Source organism: Bufo gargarizans, chromosome 2 (assembly GCF_014858855.1).
Source record: "Bufo gargarizans isolate SCDJY-AF-19 chromosome 2, ASM1485885v1, whole genome shotgun sequence".
NCBI classification, from domain to species: Eukaryota; Metazoa; Chordata; class Amphibia; order Anura; family Bufonidae; genus Bufo; species Bufo gargarizans.
In genome coordinates this window covers 25,748,345-25,766,261 of record NC_058081.1, presented here as the reverse complement: position 1 = coordinate 25,766,261, position 17,917 = coordinate 25,748,345, and the positions used below count along the sequence as shown (strand labels likewise).

General features: G+C 46.7%; 1 protein-coding gene across 1 annotated transcript in view; it reads left to right on the top strand.

Annotated features, from left to right (window-relative positions):
• The first annotated feature begins 1,193 nt into the window (after positions 1 to 1,193).
• LOC122925545 (olfactory receptor 1496-like) overlaps positions 1,194 to 17,917 on the top strand; it is a 50,643-nt gene continuing 33,919 nt past the window's right edge. The window contains exon 1 of the mRNA XM_044276904.1: positions 1,194 to 1,320. Coding sequence (XP_044132839.1) covers positions 1,194 to 1,320 — 127 coding nt within the window. The remainder of the gene's footprint in view (positions 1,321 to 17,917) is intronic.

Here is a 17,917-nt window from a genome sequence, read left to right as displayed (position 1 = left end):
CTCCATGGTGGACACCTGGAGCAGCTGTTACGGGCAAGGACAGTACATGTATTTTACGGCCCACTGAGTCAATGTTTTTTCTGGCAGTGGAGAGGCAGCACCCCAGCAACATGACCAGGTCTTTTTGACCCCTCCCCACCAGATCTTCAGGCTGGCTCGCACAGCAGGCAGCTCCTCCTCATGGACATAGTCCCATTCCCAATAGCAGCAGGGAACAGCATTGCTGGCACTACACCTTTTTCCTATCACATGTGTCAAGTGTTACCACACGGTGTTGGAGCTCATTGACCTGGGTGAGGGTAGCAATACCGGCGAGTAGTTGCTAAAGTACATCAATCAAGAAACATCCCACTGGCTGTCACTCTGGTAACTCCAATTGGGCTATGTGGTCAGTGACAATCATCGCAACATCCTGGCTGCCCTGAACCTGGGAGAAATAATACACACTCCTTGCATGGACGTTTTAAAAAGTTCACTGGATATATGCTGGCAATATCCAGGAGACTGTCCCTCTTTTCATCCATTCTCACTGGTGAAACGCTTTCCTGGACTTGCACTGGCAGAATGATCTGCAGCTATACCGCTTAATCTGAGTGAGAGTAGCCACATGGCTGAGCAGTTGCTTAAGTACATCAAGCAGCAAACATCCCGCTGGCTGTTCCCCCGCCGACTCAAATTGGGCTATGTAGGTAGTGACAATCGGTGCAATATCCTGGCTGCCCTGAACCTGGGGGAAATAACATATGCTCCCTGCATGGACCTTTTTAAAAAAAAAGTCCCTGGCTTGCACAAGTTGCTGGCAATATGCAGGAGACTTTGCCTATTTTCATCCATTCTCACATGGTCAGGAACGCTCTCCTGGACTTGCACTGTCAGAATGATCTGCAGCTATTCCGCTCATACCATTCCAACTCGCTGGAATTCAACATTGCACATGCTTGAGCATCTGTAGGAGCAGCGGAAAGTCATGAATGATTTTGTCATGCACCAGACCGCCTCACCAGGGACCATGTGTTATTTCAAGGTCGGGCAGTGGCAACTCATGCCATCCATGCTGCAGTTGTTCCATGTCTCCCTCATACAATATGTTTTTTTGAAGAGACTCTAATGCTCATGCAACAGGTAGCGACAAAAGAGGAGAAAAAACAGCTAACACATCTTGATGTCTGCCCTGCAGCTGTTGGGAACCCGCAATGATAAACTCCCATGGGGGTGGAGGGGTGCTTCCACTTGAGGAGAAGGAAGAGGAGTTGAAGTTGGAGGAGCAAGAGGATGATGATAATGGTGAAACCGGCCACGACGCCCAATCGTCTCAGTGGAGTTAGAAATACTGGTTCCTCGGGCACGCTGGCCAGAATGGTGACCTGTAGACTCAGTTGCTTACACAGTTACAGGTGTATCATTGACATCAAGCAGTCTGATGATTACTGGATAGCCATGCATTTAGACCCTCGCTTTCAAGGCAAAATGGGGAATGTTTTCTTCTCTCCTACAGGGAGGCCAAATTATGTTATTACCAGGAACACTGTGTACCTTGACGCAGATGCCTGCCGCCAGTATGTCTGAAAGGGTGGTTCCTCTCTGCCCCCGACAAAGTCACTCCTCTCCCTTTGCCACAAGCAGCAGAAGGCACAACAGAAGTCACGGCATCTGTCACTCCGTGTCCTCAACATTATGGAGCCACACCAAGCTAAGGCCAGTCAGCAGAGACATGCATCTATGACCAGGTTCAGGCCTACCTACACTCTGGCCATGTCTGGTGCATATCCTGTTCCATCATACGACATGCCACCACCCCCATCACCATCATGCCACTGCTGCGGCTTGCTAAACATCATCTTCCATATTGCTGCTGCTGCCTCCATTATGCTGTTGCCTGCCTACCTACATGTATAACATGTCTGCTGCTGCAGCAGCCACTTCTTCAGCTGCTGCTTTTTGCTGCTAATCCCCTACTGCCACCACTATTAATGCAAAGCATCTGCCACTGCTACCACTACTACTATTACTACTCATAGACAGCCGTTCTACTACCTTGTACTGTATGTTCCATGCTATGCTGCTGCTTCTGCCGCTACTATTGCGGCCGCATGCCACTATAACCATACTCTTTCAACATCCACACTGTAGTGCTGCTGCTCCCAATTAAAATTTTTTTTTTTTCAATTCCTTAGCAACAAGCCACTTTTTCTTCTGACAATCAACATTTTTGCATGTCGTATGGGCAGACATTCTGACTCTGTCAAGACCAAGACCAATTTTTGGACGCTTGGTCTCTCAAGCCACTTTTTTATTATTATTTCTTTAATCCCATAACACTGTGTATATTTAAACATCATCTGCCCCCAATAAGCTTTGGAAAATGAAAAAGTACACTGTATTTTGATGCCATGAAACATGCGTTTACCCATAGCTATGTACAGTTGCATGAAAAAGTATGTGAACCTTTTGGAATGATAGGGATTTCTGCACAAATTGGTCATAAAATGTGATCTTATCTTCATCTAAGTCACAACAATAGACAATCACAGTCTGCTTAACCTAATAACACACAAAGAATTAAATGTTGCCATGTTTTTATTGAACACACCATATATACATTAACAGTGCAGGTGGAAAAAGTATGTGAACCCCTAGACTAATGACATCTCCAAGAGATAATTGGAGTGAGGTGTCAGCCAACTTGAGTCCAATCAATGAGATGAGATTGGAGATGTTGATTACAGCTGCCCTGCCCTATAAAAAACACACACCAGTTCTGGGTTTGCTTCTCACTAAAAGCATTGCCTGATGTGAATGATGCCTCACACAAAGAATGAGAAAGTTCAGCACTGCTGCTACTCTCCCTAGGAGTGCTCGTCCTGTAAAGATGACTGCAAGAGCACAGCGCAGACTGTTCAATGAGGTGAAGAATCCTATAGTGTCAGCTAAAGACTTACGAATCCCTGTTAGTGAATTTACCATAGGTAAAACACTAAACAAAAATGGATTTCATGGCAGGATACCACAGAGGAAGCCACTGCTGTCCAAAAAAAACATTGCTGCACGTTTACAGTTTGCACAAGAGCACCTGGATGTTCCACAGCAGTACTGGCAAAATATTCTGTGGACAGATGAAATCATAGTTGAGTTGTTTGGAAGAAACACACAACACTATGTGTGGAGAAAAAGAGGCACAGCACACCAACATCAAAACCTCATCCCAACTGTGAAGTTTGGTGGTGGGGGCATCATGGTTTGGGCTGCTTTGCTGCGTCAGGGCCTGGACAGATTGCTATCAGCGAAGGAAAAATGAAATCCCAAGTTTATCAAGACATTTTGCAGGAGAACTTAAGGCCATCTGTCCACCAGCTGAAGCTTAACAGAAGATGGGTGTTGCAACAGGACAACGACCCAAAGCATAGAAGTAAATCAACAACAGAATGGCTTAAAGAGAAGAAAATGCGCCTTCTGGAGTGGCCCAGTCAGAGTCCTGACCTCAACCCGATTGAGATGCTGTGGCATGACTTCAAGAAAGTGATTCACACCAGACATCCCAAGAATATTGCTGAACTGAAACAGTTCTGTAAAGAGGAATGGTCAAGAATTACTCCTGACCGCTGTGCACGTCTGATCTCCAACTACAGGAAACGTTTGGTTGAAGTTATTGCTGCCAAAGGAGGTTTAACCAGTTATTAAATCGAAGGGTTCACATACTTTTTCCACCCGCACTGTGAATGTTTACATAGTGTCTAATAAAAACATGGTAACATTTAATTCTTTGTGTGTCATTAGTGTAAGCAGACTGTGATTGTCTATTGTTGTGACTTAGATGAAGATCAGATCACATTTTATGACTGATTTGTGCAGAAATCCATATCATTCCAAAGGGTTCACATACTTTCTCTAGCAACTGTATGTCAGTGTCACTCATAAATGCTTTACTATTGTTGTCATTGCGTTTGAGAGTTTCAGGAGGGATTAGAGAAAAAAAAAAAAATCATAAAAAATAAACTAAGAGACAACAAGTTTTCCTAATAATTCCTAGGAGACTAGACAGTGTTATATATTAATTTTCAGGGCAATTGGAGCAACGTTAGTGAGGTCTGAACAAATTCAGGTCAGAAATTGTATACAAAAGGACTGGGTACACCTAGGGTATTGGGTCACTAACTTTATTTAATACAATTAAAATACATTGTTTTATAGAGTGTGATAGAATGAAATATCTGACACAATATTGCTAGAAATTCCAAAGGTCAGTCTCACAACAGAGGTAATTAGGATGTTGTACTGTCAACACTGGAAATTGAACCAACAAAAGGCCACAGCACTATATATGTTACACTACATCCAGGGGCAAGCACACAACACTAACTGATAATATAGAAATGCAGTAAAATGTGACGTCAATTAGGTTTCCACTTAACAGTAAAGTAGAAATGGAATAAATATATTAATAAAGCAACATGATTCATAAGTAGATTCCACTTGGCAATAAAATCAATATAGTATACATGAATTCATTATAGCAGCATGGTTCAGTGGTAGCAGCAATACTGGTGAGAATGGCAACAGTTCTTTAAAGGGTTTCTACCACCAGATTTGGTCCTTTTTAGCTGACTGACACTAGCGATGTGCTAGTGTCAGCAGTCCATAACAGTGTTCTTACTTATCATCTGTCTGCTGCCGTTCACCTTAAAAACATACTTTTATAGATATGCTAATGAGCCTCTAGGTGCTACGTGGGCGTCATTAGCACCTAGAGGGCTCCGTCCACTAACCATTTCAGCCGCCCATCGCGTCCCTCCAGCCCGCCCCGCTCCTGTTGATTGACGTGAAACTTTCTCAGTATCTCGTACCAATTCCCGCGCCTGCGCCGTGCGCTTCTGTATTCTCCTGGCGCCGGCTTCCTCACTGCGCCTGCGCCAACTACGTTACAGTGAGGAAGCCGGCACTAGGAGCGCGGCATTCACTCACTGCGCCTGTGCCGAATACAGAAGCGCACGGCCTAGGTGCGGGAATTGGACTTGTTAAGTCAGTGTATAGTTACGATTATAGACGGCAGAGCTCGCTATCTTGCTGACCTGGCGGCGTCCCGCTTCAGGTCAGTATTAGAGCATGTAACGATACTACCGGCTTTTGTATTAGAACAGTCTTACCGCTGTTGGAGGCTTATGCCGTCCGATGTTGAAAGCCTCTGCCTTCCAGCGAAACTTGCTCAGGTCTCTTCCTCCAGTCAGGCAGGTGACGTGTCCACAGCGTTGTTTAATCACTGCACATGAGCCCGCTTGTTCGGATCTGGACCCCGTCTGTTTTTCCACCTTTCAAGCAAAGTTTAACACTGTTCCTCAGTATGGTCGATGTGGTGCACTCACATATGTTTGGGGGGTCTGACCAGACGCGTTTCGGGGTTAGGATGTCCCCTTCCTCAGTGGTAATCTGAGCCCCTCCCCCCGAACAGAGCTTCTTTTATACTTCAAGGGATGTTCACTGTAAGAGCCGGCATGGACTCCATTCCGGAAGTCTCCTGAATATATCCATCTCACAAATGTGTTCCCCTTTCCAGTTTATTATATATTTGCAATTTTCCGTTTTAGCAGTCATTCATCTTATTTAAGTGTCCATACAGTGTTAGTTTCGTAGGCGCTTATTCCATTAGTGTAAAAAACGCAATTTGTGACCTTGCGGTATTACTGCGTTTCTGTTGCGTTTTTGCTGCTAACACCTTAAACCACGTCCAAAAATGGCGTATTCATAATGTACATGAGTTATATGATGAAAATATTAAAAATAATATAAACAATTTTTATAAAAAATGTAATAACAAAGTTTTTCTTAAAAAAATGTTTTGTTTATATTGTTAAAGGGAAGAGTATTTATATCTATATATTGGATGGGCATCCATAAAAATTCAGGTTAATAAGACCTTAGATAAAAATAATGATAATAATAATGGAAATCCAGAAAAAATTACATGATAAAAAGTACATAGTAAAAATACATAATAAAAAGTATATCTATATATAGGGAAAAATGTGTAAGAAAAATTATATACGTATATCAAGCATATATATATATATATATATATATATAAAAGTACGGAATCTTGATACAGTGTTCATGAAGTTAGCATACAAAGTCTGGGATAGGCATGCATGATGGGCAGTCGGGTGCCGTCGCATAGTGGAGGCCCACTGAAACTGAACTGAACTTTTTTGAAAAATTTGGTGAACCTAAACCAAACCGACTCTTTGGTGGTTTGCTCATCTCTAGTTCAACAGGGTGGGCCATTTATATGGACACACCTTAATAAAATGGGAATAGTTGGTGATATTAACTTCCTGTTTGTGGCACATTAGTATATGTGAGGGGGGAAACTTTTCAAGATGGGTGGTGACCATGGCGGCCATTTTAAAGTCGGCCATTTTAAATCCAACTTTTGTTTTTTTTAATAGGAAGAGGGTCATGTGACACATCAAACTTATTGGGAATTTCACAAGAAAAACAATGGTGTGCTTGGTTTTAATGTAACTTTATTCTTTCATGAGTTATTTACAAGTTTCTGACCACTTATACAATGTGTTCAATGTGCTGCCCATTGTGTTGGATTGTCAATGCAACCCTCTTCTCCCACTCTTCACACACTAATAGCAACACCGCAGGAGAAATGCACAATGGGCAGCACATTGAACACATATTATAAGTGGTCAGAAACTTGTAAATAACTAATGAAAGAGTTATGGTGTTATAAATAATGGTTGCTGTTTGTTCCAAGTAAAGCAAACCAGTTATTTCTCTCCCATAATGTCTGAGTGCTGTTCCTAAAAGCTGAAACATTGCCTCAGGGACAACACCTTGAATGAGTGGCATGACAATCCTCTAACAGAGGCAGCTGGTGGAGTTCCCACATACTTCACTCATTCCTACCCTGGTCTGAGGTCAGTAAATGCGGAGAAGACAGTGCAGAATAATGAGCCGTAACTCTATGTATCACATGGAGTGCACCAATGTTTTGCACATCTGGATATTCTTCTGCCCACCTTGACTATGTTAAAATGCATCAGAAGATCAAAATATAAAAGTTGACATGAATAAGACTAGATTTATTACACAAACCTCTTTTCCTCCCACAAAATATACTTATACCACTATGAGGAGACCTAGAGGGGAGAAATATGTTGGGCCAAGACAATTGCATCACATAAATTACTCCCTATAGGCTATTTAGAAGATTTTGACTCCTCCTTGACTCTTCAGTTTATGTATAGTCTGTGATAACATTGTTGATAAATCAATCCTAGCCGCATTCTTCATCAGGACTGTAAGAACACCTACACCGATTCTGTGATCAAACTATGGGTGGTAAAGCCACAACATTTAGTGAGCCTCAGATCTGGCCCTTGAACCCATCACATTCATTCTTTAATTAATGAATCAGTGAATTAATAAATAAATTAATTCATTCCTTCATTCAATGTCCCTTTGGTGGTTGCACATGTTCTACCTATCTCTCTGTCTGTCTCTATCTCTCTTCTATGTAGTATGTAAAAATACATACTTCTCTTGCACCATGTCATCTCTTTTTGCCATTTCAGATATTTTTTCAATATTCCAAGGAAACCTCTCGTGAAGGTAAGGAATGATGCATCTGGTGTAATTCTGGTAGTCTGTGATGTTTTAGATGTTCCAGAGCAGCTGTGAAACTGCACCCATCACAAGTCATTATTTATTACACTGCTGATCCCCAGTAGATCGGATATAATTAATCCCTCATAGAGTTGGATGTTACACTAAAGATTTGGTCTGCTCTTAACAGCAGCAGATTGAGAGTGGTGGGCCCTCAGGGCAACCAAAGTTATGAGCTCCTTACCAACCAATATAATTGAGTGGGATAAACCCAATGAGGAGTGTGATGTTATAACTGTGCTGCAAATTTGGATGTTCACTCATTTTGCTTTATCTACCTAGCAACAGTGATGTATTGGTGAGGAGGAGCTGGGTTAGAGAGGCAGAAGCTAGAGACAGAGTCGGGGAATGGAGTAAATTGTTCAGTATCCCAGAGTAGACTTATTTTTGAGTGACCTGCATCCTCACTACTAGGGATGAGCGAACCCGAACTGTATAGTTCGGGTTCGTACCGAATTTTGGGGTGTCCATGACACGGACCCGAACCCGGACATTTTCGTAAAAGTCCGGGTTCGGGTTCGGTGTTCGTCGCTTTCTTGGCGCTTTTTGAAAGGCTGCAAAGCAGCCAATCAACAAGCGTCATACTACTTGCCCCAAGAGGCCATCACAGCCATGCCTACTATTGGCATGGCTGTGATTGGCCAGTGCAGCATGTGACCCAGCCTCTATTTAAGCTGGAGTCACGTAGCGCCGCACGTCACTCTGCTCTGACCAGTGTAGGGAGAGGTTGCAGCTGCGACAGTAGGGCGAGATTAGGCAGTGATTAACTCCTCCAAAAGACTTCATTCATTGATGGATCTGCAGCTGTGGATGATTGAACTGCTGCTATTCAATTGCTCGCTGTTTTTAGGCTGCCCAGAGCGTTTTTCATTCACTTTTTTCTGGGGTGATCGGCGGCCATTTTGTGTCTTGTGGTGCGCCAGCACAAGCTGCCACCAAGTGCATTTAACCCTCAATAGTGTGGTTGTTTTTTGGCCATATACTACATGAGGGGCAAGCTGTCACCAAGTGCATTTAACCCTCAATAGTGTGGTTGTTTTTTGGCTATATCCTACATCAGGGTGAAGCTGTCACACCAAGTGCATTTAACCATCAATAGTGTGGTTATTTTTTGGCCATATACTACATCAGGGGCAAGCTGTCACCAAGTGCATTTAACCCTCAATAGTGTGGTTGTTTTTGGCTATATCCTACATCAGGGTCAAGCTGTCACACCAAGTGCATTTAACCATCAATAGTGTGGTTATTTTTTGGCCATATCCCAGTCTAATTCTGAATGTAAACGTATACCTGTCACCCAGCGCCTAAATAATAGGCCTCAAATTTATAGTCATCCAAATCTGTCGTTATTGCTGTAGCTGGTCAAGTTATTTAGTGTCCGTCAAAGCACAGTTTTTGTTCTGGGTTGAAATACAATTCCCAATTTAGCAATTTCCTAATTTAGTGGTTTCTGCTGTATCAGACCTACATTAAATCTATCCCTAAAAGGGTATATAAGATTCAAGGTGCAGATAGGGTCATTCTCAATAACTTCACACACACGCTACTGTGCATATCCCAGTCTAATTCTGTCTGTAAACGTATACCTGTCACCCAGCGCCTATCACGATCGGCGTGACTATCACATACGTGACACAGAGGGAGGGAAAGAGGAAGGCCCTGCCCAAGTGAGAGGGAAGGTGGTGACCCCTGACTCACCTTGCGGCTGGCACCTGGCTGACCTGACGTCCCTAGACGGGTTCCTCACCCGTACGCCAATCACGTGCCTAAAACCCTGGCTTTCCCTAAGATAAGCCCTAGATAGTGAACAGGGCGGTGGGAACACTAGTCCGCACCACTAGCTCTAAAGGAAAACACCAAGGGGAGGACAGACAATACAGACTCAACATATAATCCCAGGTGGGCGACAACAGGAGACAACAAAAAGCCCAACAGGGATCCGGAGGGTAGCACTCTGGAACAACAACCAGGATTCACAGCTCCAGTGGGTCAGTATAGAAGTCCAGGCAGGAAGCTCTATAACTGGCAACTAGAGAAGTGTGAGAGGAGAATATAAGGAGGTTGGGAGTGGCAGACAAGAAACAGCTGAGGAGGAGAAGCTACGGATCCCTGAGTGAGACAAAAAGGATAGCAAGGCAAACACAGAAAACAATCACTAAGAAACAACGTGATCTTTAGACATAGAGCGCGCAGCCACCCGCTGCGACTTCCTGACCCCGGGTATAACGGAGTCAGACGTGGCTCTTGACACCCTCGTGACAGCGCCTAAATAATAGGCCTCAAATTTATAGTCATCCAAATCTGTCGTTATTGCTGTAGCTGGTCAAGTTATTTAGTGTCCGTCAAAGCACAGTTTTTGTTCTGGGTTGAAATACAATTCCCAATTTAGCAATTTCCTAATTTAGTGGTTTCTGCTGTATCAGACCTACATTAAATCTATCCCTAAAAGGGTATATAAGAATCAAGGTGCACATAGGGTCATTCTGAATAACTTCACACACACGCTACTGTGCATATCCCAGTCTAATTCTGTCTGTAAATGTATACCTGTCACCCAGCGCCTAAATAATAGGCCTCAAATTTATAGTCAGCTAAATCTGTGGTTACTGCTGTGCCTGTATTAGTGTAAAACGGTACCTAAATAGATAGCCAGATAGTGTTAGGTGTCTGTAAAAAAAAGGCCTGAATTTGAATTCAATACATTGGGCCAAATAATATTTTTCTTGTTGTGGTAAACGATAACAATGAGAAAAACATCTAGTAAGGGACGCGGACATGGTCGTGGTGGTGTTAGTGGACCCTCTGGTGCTGGGAGAGGACGTGGCCGTTCTGCCACAGCCACACGTCCTAGTGTACCAACTACCTCAGGTCCCAGTAGCCGCCATAATTTACAGCGATATTTGGTGGGGCCCAATGCCGTTCTAAGGATGGTAAGGCCTGAGCAGGTACAGGCATTAGTCAATTGGGTGGCCGACAGTGGATCCAGCACGTTCACATTATCTCCCACCCAGTCTTCTGCAGAAAGCGTACAGATGGTGCCTGAAAACCAAGCCCTCAGTCTGTCACATCACCCCCATGCATACCAGGGAAACTGTCTGAGCCTCAAGTTATGCAGCAGTCTCTTATGCTGTTTGAAGACTCCGCTGGCAGGGTTTCCCAAGGGCATCCACCTAGCCCTTCCCCAGCGGTGGAAGACATAGAATGCACTGACGCACAACCACTTATGTTTCCCGATGATGAGGACATGGGAATACCACCTCAGCATGTCTCTGATGATGACGAAACACAGGTGCCAACTGCTGCGTCTTTCTGCAGTGTGCAGACTGAACAGGAGGTCAGGGAGGTAGACTGGGTGGAAGACGATGCAGGGGACGATGAGGTCCTAGACCCCACATGGAATGAAGGTCGTGCCACTGACTTTCACAGTTCGGAGGAAGAGGCAGTGGTGAGACCGAGCCAACAGCATAGCAAAAGAGGGAGCAGTGGGCAAAAGCAGAACACCCGCCGCCAAGAGACTCCGCCTGCTACTAACCGCCGCCATCTGTGACCGAGCACCCCAAAGGCAGCTTCAAGGAGTACCCTGGCATGGCACTGTCACGGCCACCGTTTTGGCCGTGACTCCTTGGGAGCCGCATACTGTTGCCTGCGGTTTGGGTTGTTGTTTCAACCGCAGCTTGAGGCATGATGTTACTTGTCTCAGGTGCGGTTGCCGCGGACAACAGGTGTGTGTGCGGTCCTTTTGGAGTCTGTGTGCGTGTATGTATGCACTGTTGTTTGTCTGTGTGCACTCTGTATTGAGTGGTGTGCACTGACACCTTTCCTGCGCTGTGGTTGCCTGTGGCAACGTTTGGTGATGTGTACATGTGGTGGCAGTGTCCCGGCCTTTGTGCTTACTCCCAGGACACGTTTGCCACCCATGTCCTTGCCTGCGGCAACAACCACAGTGTGTTTGTTGTATTTGGACACTGTTCCTTTAAGTTGGTGTTTTCCCTTTCCTGTGGTGCTGGAAGGGTTAACTCTCTTCCCAGTGTGTGTGATGTCACTGGGTGTGTCTGACCGGTGGGTGTGGCCACTTAGGCCTATATAGCTTCTGTCTTTGGCATGGCTCAGGAGGTTGCTTCAGTCATGCTTAGCTGTAGCAGCCTCCTGTTATTTCTATCTCCTTGTAAGGGCCACCCTTCCGGTCATATGTTATTATTGCGTGATTTGTTGTTGATGTCCTGTGTCTTTGCTTTTTGTGCAGCTATGGATGCCCTGGTCCCCGTGTGTCTTCATGTGTGTGCTGTTTACCTTTGTTTGTGTGGACAGCGTTTGCACGGGTTCCAGTCAGCTAGGCTGAGACAGGTATGTGTGGAACTGTTAGGGTTCACCTGTCTTATCCGTAGTCCTGTTTATGTACCCCCATCTTCATGCTGCTTGGCCAGTGAGACTCCTGCTCCTCCGTTCCTAGGAGGCATGGGTTGTCTTACCCTGCTCCTTAGCCCAGGGACCGGACGGAGGGTAAGTCAGGGCTCCGAGGTTCCTGCGCATGGGTCCTCCTACCATCAAGGTCGGCCCATGCAGGTAGGAGACAGGGTCAGCGTTAGGGACGCAACAGGAGGTGTCCTGCTCCCTAATTCTGTGTTCCTGGCGAGTAGCGACTGGACATCTTCCGTCACCGCACGGCTGAGGATTTCCCCCATCCTCAGCCGTGACAGGCACTTCTTCAAACAATGTGCTAACGACAAGACCCGAGTGGTTTGCACGCTGTGCCATCAGAGCCTGAAGCGAGGCATTAACGTTCTGAACCTTAGCACAACCTGCATGACCAGGCGCCTGCATGCAAAGCATGAACTGCAGTGGAGTAAACACCTTAAAAACAAGGAAGTCACTCAGGCTCCCCCTGCTACCTCTTCTGCTGCTGCCGCCTCGGCCTCTTCTGCTGCTGCCGCCTCGGCCTCTTCTGCTGCTGCCGCCTCGGCCTCTTCTGCTGCTGCCGCCTCGGCCTCTTCTGCTGCTGCCGCATCGGCCTCTTCTGCTGCTGCCGCCTCGGCCTCTTCCTCCGCCTCTGGAGGAACGTTGGCACCTGCCGCCCAGCAAACAGGGGATGTACCACCAACACCACCACCTCCGTCACCAAGCATCTCAACCAAGTCACACGGCAGAGTTCAGCTCTCCATCTCACAAACATTTGAGAGAAAGCGTAAATTCCCAACATTTCTAAACTACTGGCCTATGAAATGCTGTAATTTAGGCTGGTGGACACAGACAGCTTCAAACAGCTCATGTCGCTTGCTGTCCCACAGTATGTTGTTCCCAGCCGGCACTACTTCTCCAAGAGAGCCGTGCCTTCCCTGCACAACCAAGTATCAGATAAAATCAAGTGTGCACTGCGCAACGCCATCTGTGGCAAGGTCCACCTAACCACAGATACGTGGACCAGTAAGCACGGCCAGGGACACTATATCTCCCTAACTGCACACTGGGTAAATGTAGTGGCAGCTGGGCCCCAGGCGGAGAGCTGTTTGGCGCACGTCCTTCCGCCGCCAAGGATCGCAGGGCAACATTCTTTGCCTCCTGTTGCCACCTCCTCCTACTCAGCTTCCTCCTCCTCTTCTTCCACCTGCTCATCCAGTCAGCCACACACCTTCACCACCAACTTCAGCACAGCCCGGGGTAAACGTCAGCAGGCCATTCTGAAACTCATATGTTTGGGGGACAGGCCCCACACCGCACAGGAGTTGTGGCGTGGTATAGAACAACAGACCGACGAGTGGTTGCTGCCGGTGAGCCTCAAGCCCGGCCTAATGGTGTGCGATAATGGGCGAAATCTCGTTGCAGCTCTGGGACTAGCCAGTTTGACGCACATCCCTTGTTTGGCGCATGTGCTGAATTTGGTGGTGCAGAAGTTCATTCACAACTACCCCGACATGTCAGAGCTGCTGCATAAAGTGCGGGCCATTTGTTCGCGCTTCCGGCGTTCACATCCTGCCGTTGCTCGCCTGTCTGCGCTACAGCGTAACTTCGGCCTTCCCGCTCACCGCCTCATATGCGACGTGCCCACCAGGTGGAACTCCACCTTGCACATGCTGGACAGACTGTGCGAGCAGCAGCAGGCCATAGTGGAGTTTCAGCTGCACCACGCACGGGTCAGTCGCACTGCGGAACAGCACCACTTCACCACCAATGACTGGGCCTCCATGCGAGACCTGTGTGCCCTGTTGCGCTGTTTCAAGTACTCCACCAACATGGCCAGTGGCGATGACGCCGTTATCAACGTTATAATACCACTTCTATGTCTCCTTGAGAAAACACTTAGGGCGATGATGGAAGAGGAGGTGGCCCAGGAGGAGGAGGAGAAGGAAGAGGGGTCATTTTTAGCACTTTCAGGCCAGTCTCTTCGAAGTGACTCAGAGGGAGGTTTTTTGCAACAGCAGAGGCCAGGTACAAATGTGGCCAGCCAGGGCCCACTACTGGAGGACGAGGAGGACGAGGATGAGGATGAGGAGGAGGTGGAGGAGGATGAGGATGAAGCATGGTCACAGCGGGGTGGCACCCAACGCAGCTCGGGCCTATCACTGGTGCGTGGCTTGGGGGAAACGCAGGACGATGACGATACGCCTCCCACAGAGGACAGCTTGTCCTTACCTCTGGGCAGCCTGGCACACATGAGCGACTACATGCTGCTGTGCCTGCGCAACAATAGCTGAGTTACGCCCACATTTTAACGTGTGCGGACTACTGGGTTGCCACCCTGCTGGATCCACGGTACAAAGACAATGTGCCCACCTTACTTCCTGCACTGGAGCGTGATAGGAAGATGCGCGAGTTCAAGCGCACGTTGGTAGACGCGCTACTGAGAGCATTCCCAAATGTCACAGGGGAACAAGTGGAAGCCCAAGGCCAAGGCAGAGGAGGAGCAAGAGGTCGCCAAAGCAGCTGTGTCACGGCCAGCTCCTCTGAGGGCAGGGTTAGCATGGCAGAGATGTGGAAAAGTTTTGTCAACACGCCACAGCTAACTGCACCACCACCTGATACGCAACGTGTTAGCAGGAGGCAACATTTCACTAACATGGTGGAACAGTACGTGTGCACACCCCTCCACGTACGGACTGATGGTTCGGCCCCATTTAACTTCTGGGTCTCTAAATTGTCCACGTGGCCAGAGCTAGCCTTTTATGCCTTGGAGGTGCTGGCCTGCCCGGCGGCCAGCGTTTTGTCTGAACGTGTATTCAGCACGGCAGGGGGCGTCATTACAGACAAACGCAGCCGCCTGTCTACAACCAATGTGGACAAGCTGACGTTCATAAAAATGAACCAGGCATGGATCCCACAGGACCTGTCCATCTCTTGTGCAGATTAGACATTAACTTCCTCCCCTTAACCATATATTATTGTACTATAGGGCACTTCTTCATTCAATCCTATTTTTATTTTCATTTTACCATTATATTGCGGGGCAACCCAAAGTTGAATGAACCTCTCCTCTGTCTGGGTGCCGGGGCCTAAAAATATCTGACAGTGGCCTGTTCCAGTGTTGGGTGACGTGAAGCATGATTCTCTGCTATGACATGAAGCCTGAATCTCTGCTATGGGACCTCTCTCCTCTGTCTGGGTGCCGGGGCCTAAATATCTGACAATGGACTGTTCCAGTGTTGGGTGACATGAAGCCTGATTCTCTGCTATGACATGAAGACTGATTCTCTGCTGACATGAAGCCAGATTCTCTGTTACGGGACCTCTCTCCTCTGCCTGGGTGCCTGGGCCTAAATATATGACAATGGACTGTTACAGTGGTGGGTGACGTGAAGCCTGATTCTCTGCTATGACATGCAGACTGATTCTCTGCTGACATGAAGCCAGATTCTCTGTTACAGGACCTCTCTCCTCTGCCTGGGTGCCTGGGCCTAAATATATGACAATGGACTGTTACAGTGGTGGGTGACGTGAAGCCTGATTCTCTGCTATGACATGCAGACTGATTCTCTGCTGACATGATGCCAGATTCTCTGTTATGGGACCTTTCTCCTCTGCCTGGTTGCCGGGGCCTAAATATATGACAATGGACTGTTACAGTGGTGGGTGACGTGAAGCCTGATTCTCTGCTATGACATGCAGACTGATTCTCTGCTGACATGAAGCCAGATTCTCTGTTACAGGACCTCTCTCCTCTGCCTGGGTGCCAGGGCCTAAATTTATGACAATGGAATGTTACAGTGGTGGGTGACGTGAAGCCTGATTCTCTGCTATGACATGCAGACTGATTCTCTGCTGACATGAATCCAGATTCTCTGTTACGGGACCTTTCTCCTCTGCCTGGGTGCCTGGGCCTAAATATCTGACAATGGACTGTTCCAGTGTAGGGTGACGTAAAGCATGATTCTCTGCTATGACATGCAGACTGATTCTCTGCTGACATGAAGCCAGATTCTCTGTTATGGGACCTCTCTCCTCTGCCTGGGTGCCTGGGCCTAAATATCTGACAATGGACTGTTCCAGTGTTGGGTGACGTGAAGCCTGATTCTCTGCTATGACATGAAGACTGATTCTCTGCTGACATGAAGCCAGATTCTCTGTTATGGGACCTCTCTCCTCTGCCTGGGTGCCGGGGCCTAAATATATGACAATGGACTGTTACAGTGGTGGGTGACGTGAAGCCTGATTCTCTACTATGACATGCAGACTGATTCTCTGCTGACATGAAGCCAGATTCTCTGTTACGGGACCACTCTCCTCTGCCTGGGCCTAAATATCTGACAATGGACTGTTACAGTGGTGGGTGACGTGAAGCCTGATTCTCTGCTATGACATGCAGACTGATTCTCTGCTGACATGAAGCCAGATTCTCTGTTATGGGACCTCTCTCCTCTGCCTAGGTGCCGGGGCCTAAATATATGACAATGGACTGTTACAGTGGTGGGTGACGTGAAGCCTGATTCTGTGCTATGACATGCAGACTGATTCTCTGCTGACATGAAGCCAGATTCTCTGTTAAGGGACCTCTCTCCTCTGCCTGGGTGCCTGGGCCTAAATATATGACAATGGACTGTTACAGTGGTGGGTGACGTGAAGCATGATTCTCTGCTATGACATGCAGACTGATTCTCTGCTGACATGAAGCCAGATTCTCTGTTACGGGACCTCTCTCCTCTGCCTGGGCCTGAATATCTGACAATGGACTGTTACAGTGGTGGGTGACGTGAAGCCAGATTCTCTGCTATGGGACCTCTCTCCAATTGATATTGGTTAATTTTTATTTATTTTATTTTTATTTTTATTAATTTCCCTATCCACATTTGTTTGCAGGGGATTTACCTACATGTTGCTGCCTTTTGCAGCCCTCTAGCTCTTTCCTGGGCTATTTTACAGCCTTTTTAGTGCCGAAAAGTTCGGGTCCCCATTGAATTCAATGGGGTTCGGGACGAAGTTCGGGTCGGGTTCGGATCCCGAACCCGAACATTTTCGGGAAGGTCTGCCGAACTTCTCGAACCCGAACATCCAGGTGTTTGCTCAACTCTACTCTCTAAGTCTCACTATACGTTTTAGATCTCCTCCACTTTTTGGTAATCTCACTTGTTCGATTGCATAGGTTTTAAAATTTCGCACTTGTCGTTCATGTTTGTTAATGAAGTGTTATGGCCGCGTTCGATGTATTCACACTATGCAGATTTTTTATGTAGTTAAGATGCTCCAAAATTCGAACTTTGAATTTTCTGGTGGTGCAACCCACATACATCATATCACAGGTTATGCATTTAATGATATATATTACCCCTTTTTAACAGAGAGGCTGGGTGACTGGCTAGATTGTAGCCTACAGCCCCTTGTTAAAAGAATCCCTGGCTATATCAAAGACACTTCAACAGTTTTAAAGTCCTTTTACGATATGACTTGGGCTCAGAACTATAGGTGGCTATCGATGTGGTGTCACTATACCCATCGATACCACACCATGTGGCGATGCTAGCACTCAAATTTCATCTGCATAAATATAGTGGTTTTTCCGATGATTTTATCGATTATACTCTGGCCGTTACTCAGTTCCTTATGTCTCACAACAATTTTTCGTTTAATTCTACATACTATGTCCAAATCTCAGGGGTTTCGATGGGGGCCAAATATTCACCGTCCCTGGCCAACCTAACCATGTCCTATTGGGAGGAAGCATATGTACACAACATCAAAAATCCATTTGCAGAGCATGTGGTGTGGTATGGCAGGTACATCGACGATATGCTCCTAATATGGAGTGGCGATGTGCCTGCCATAC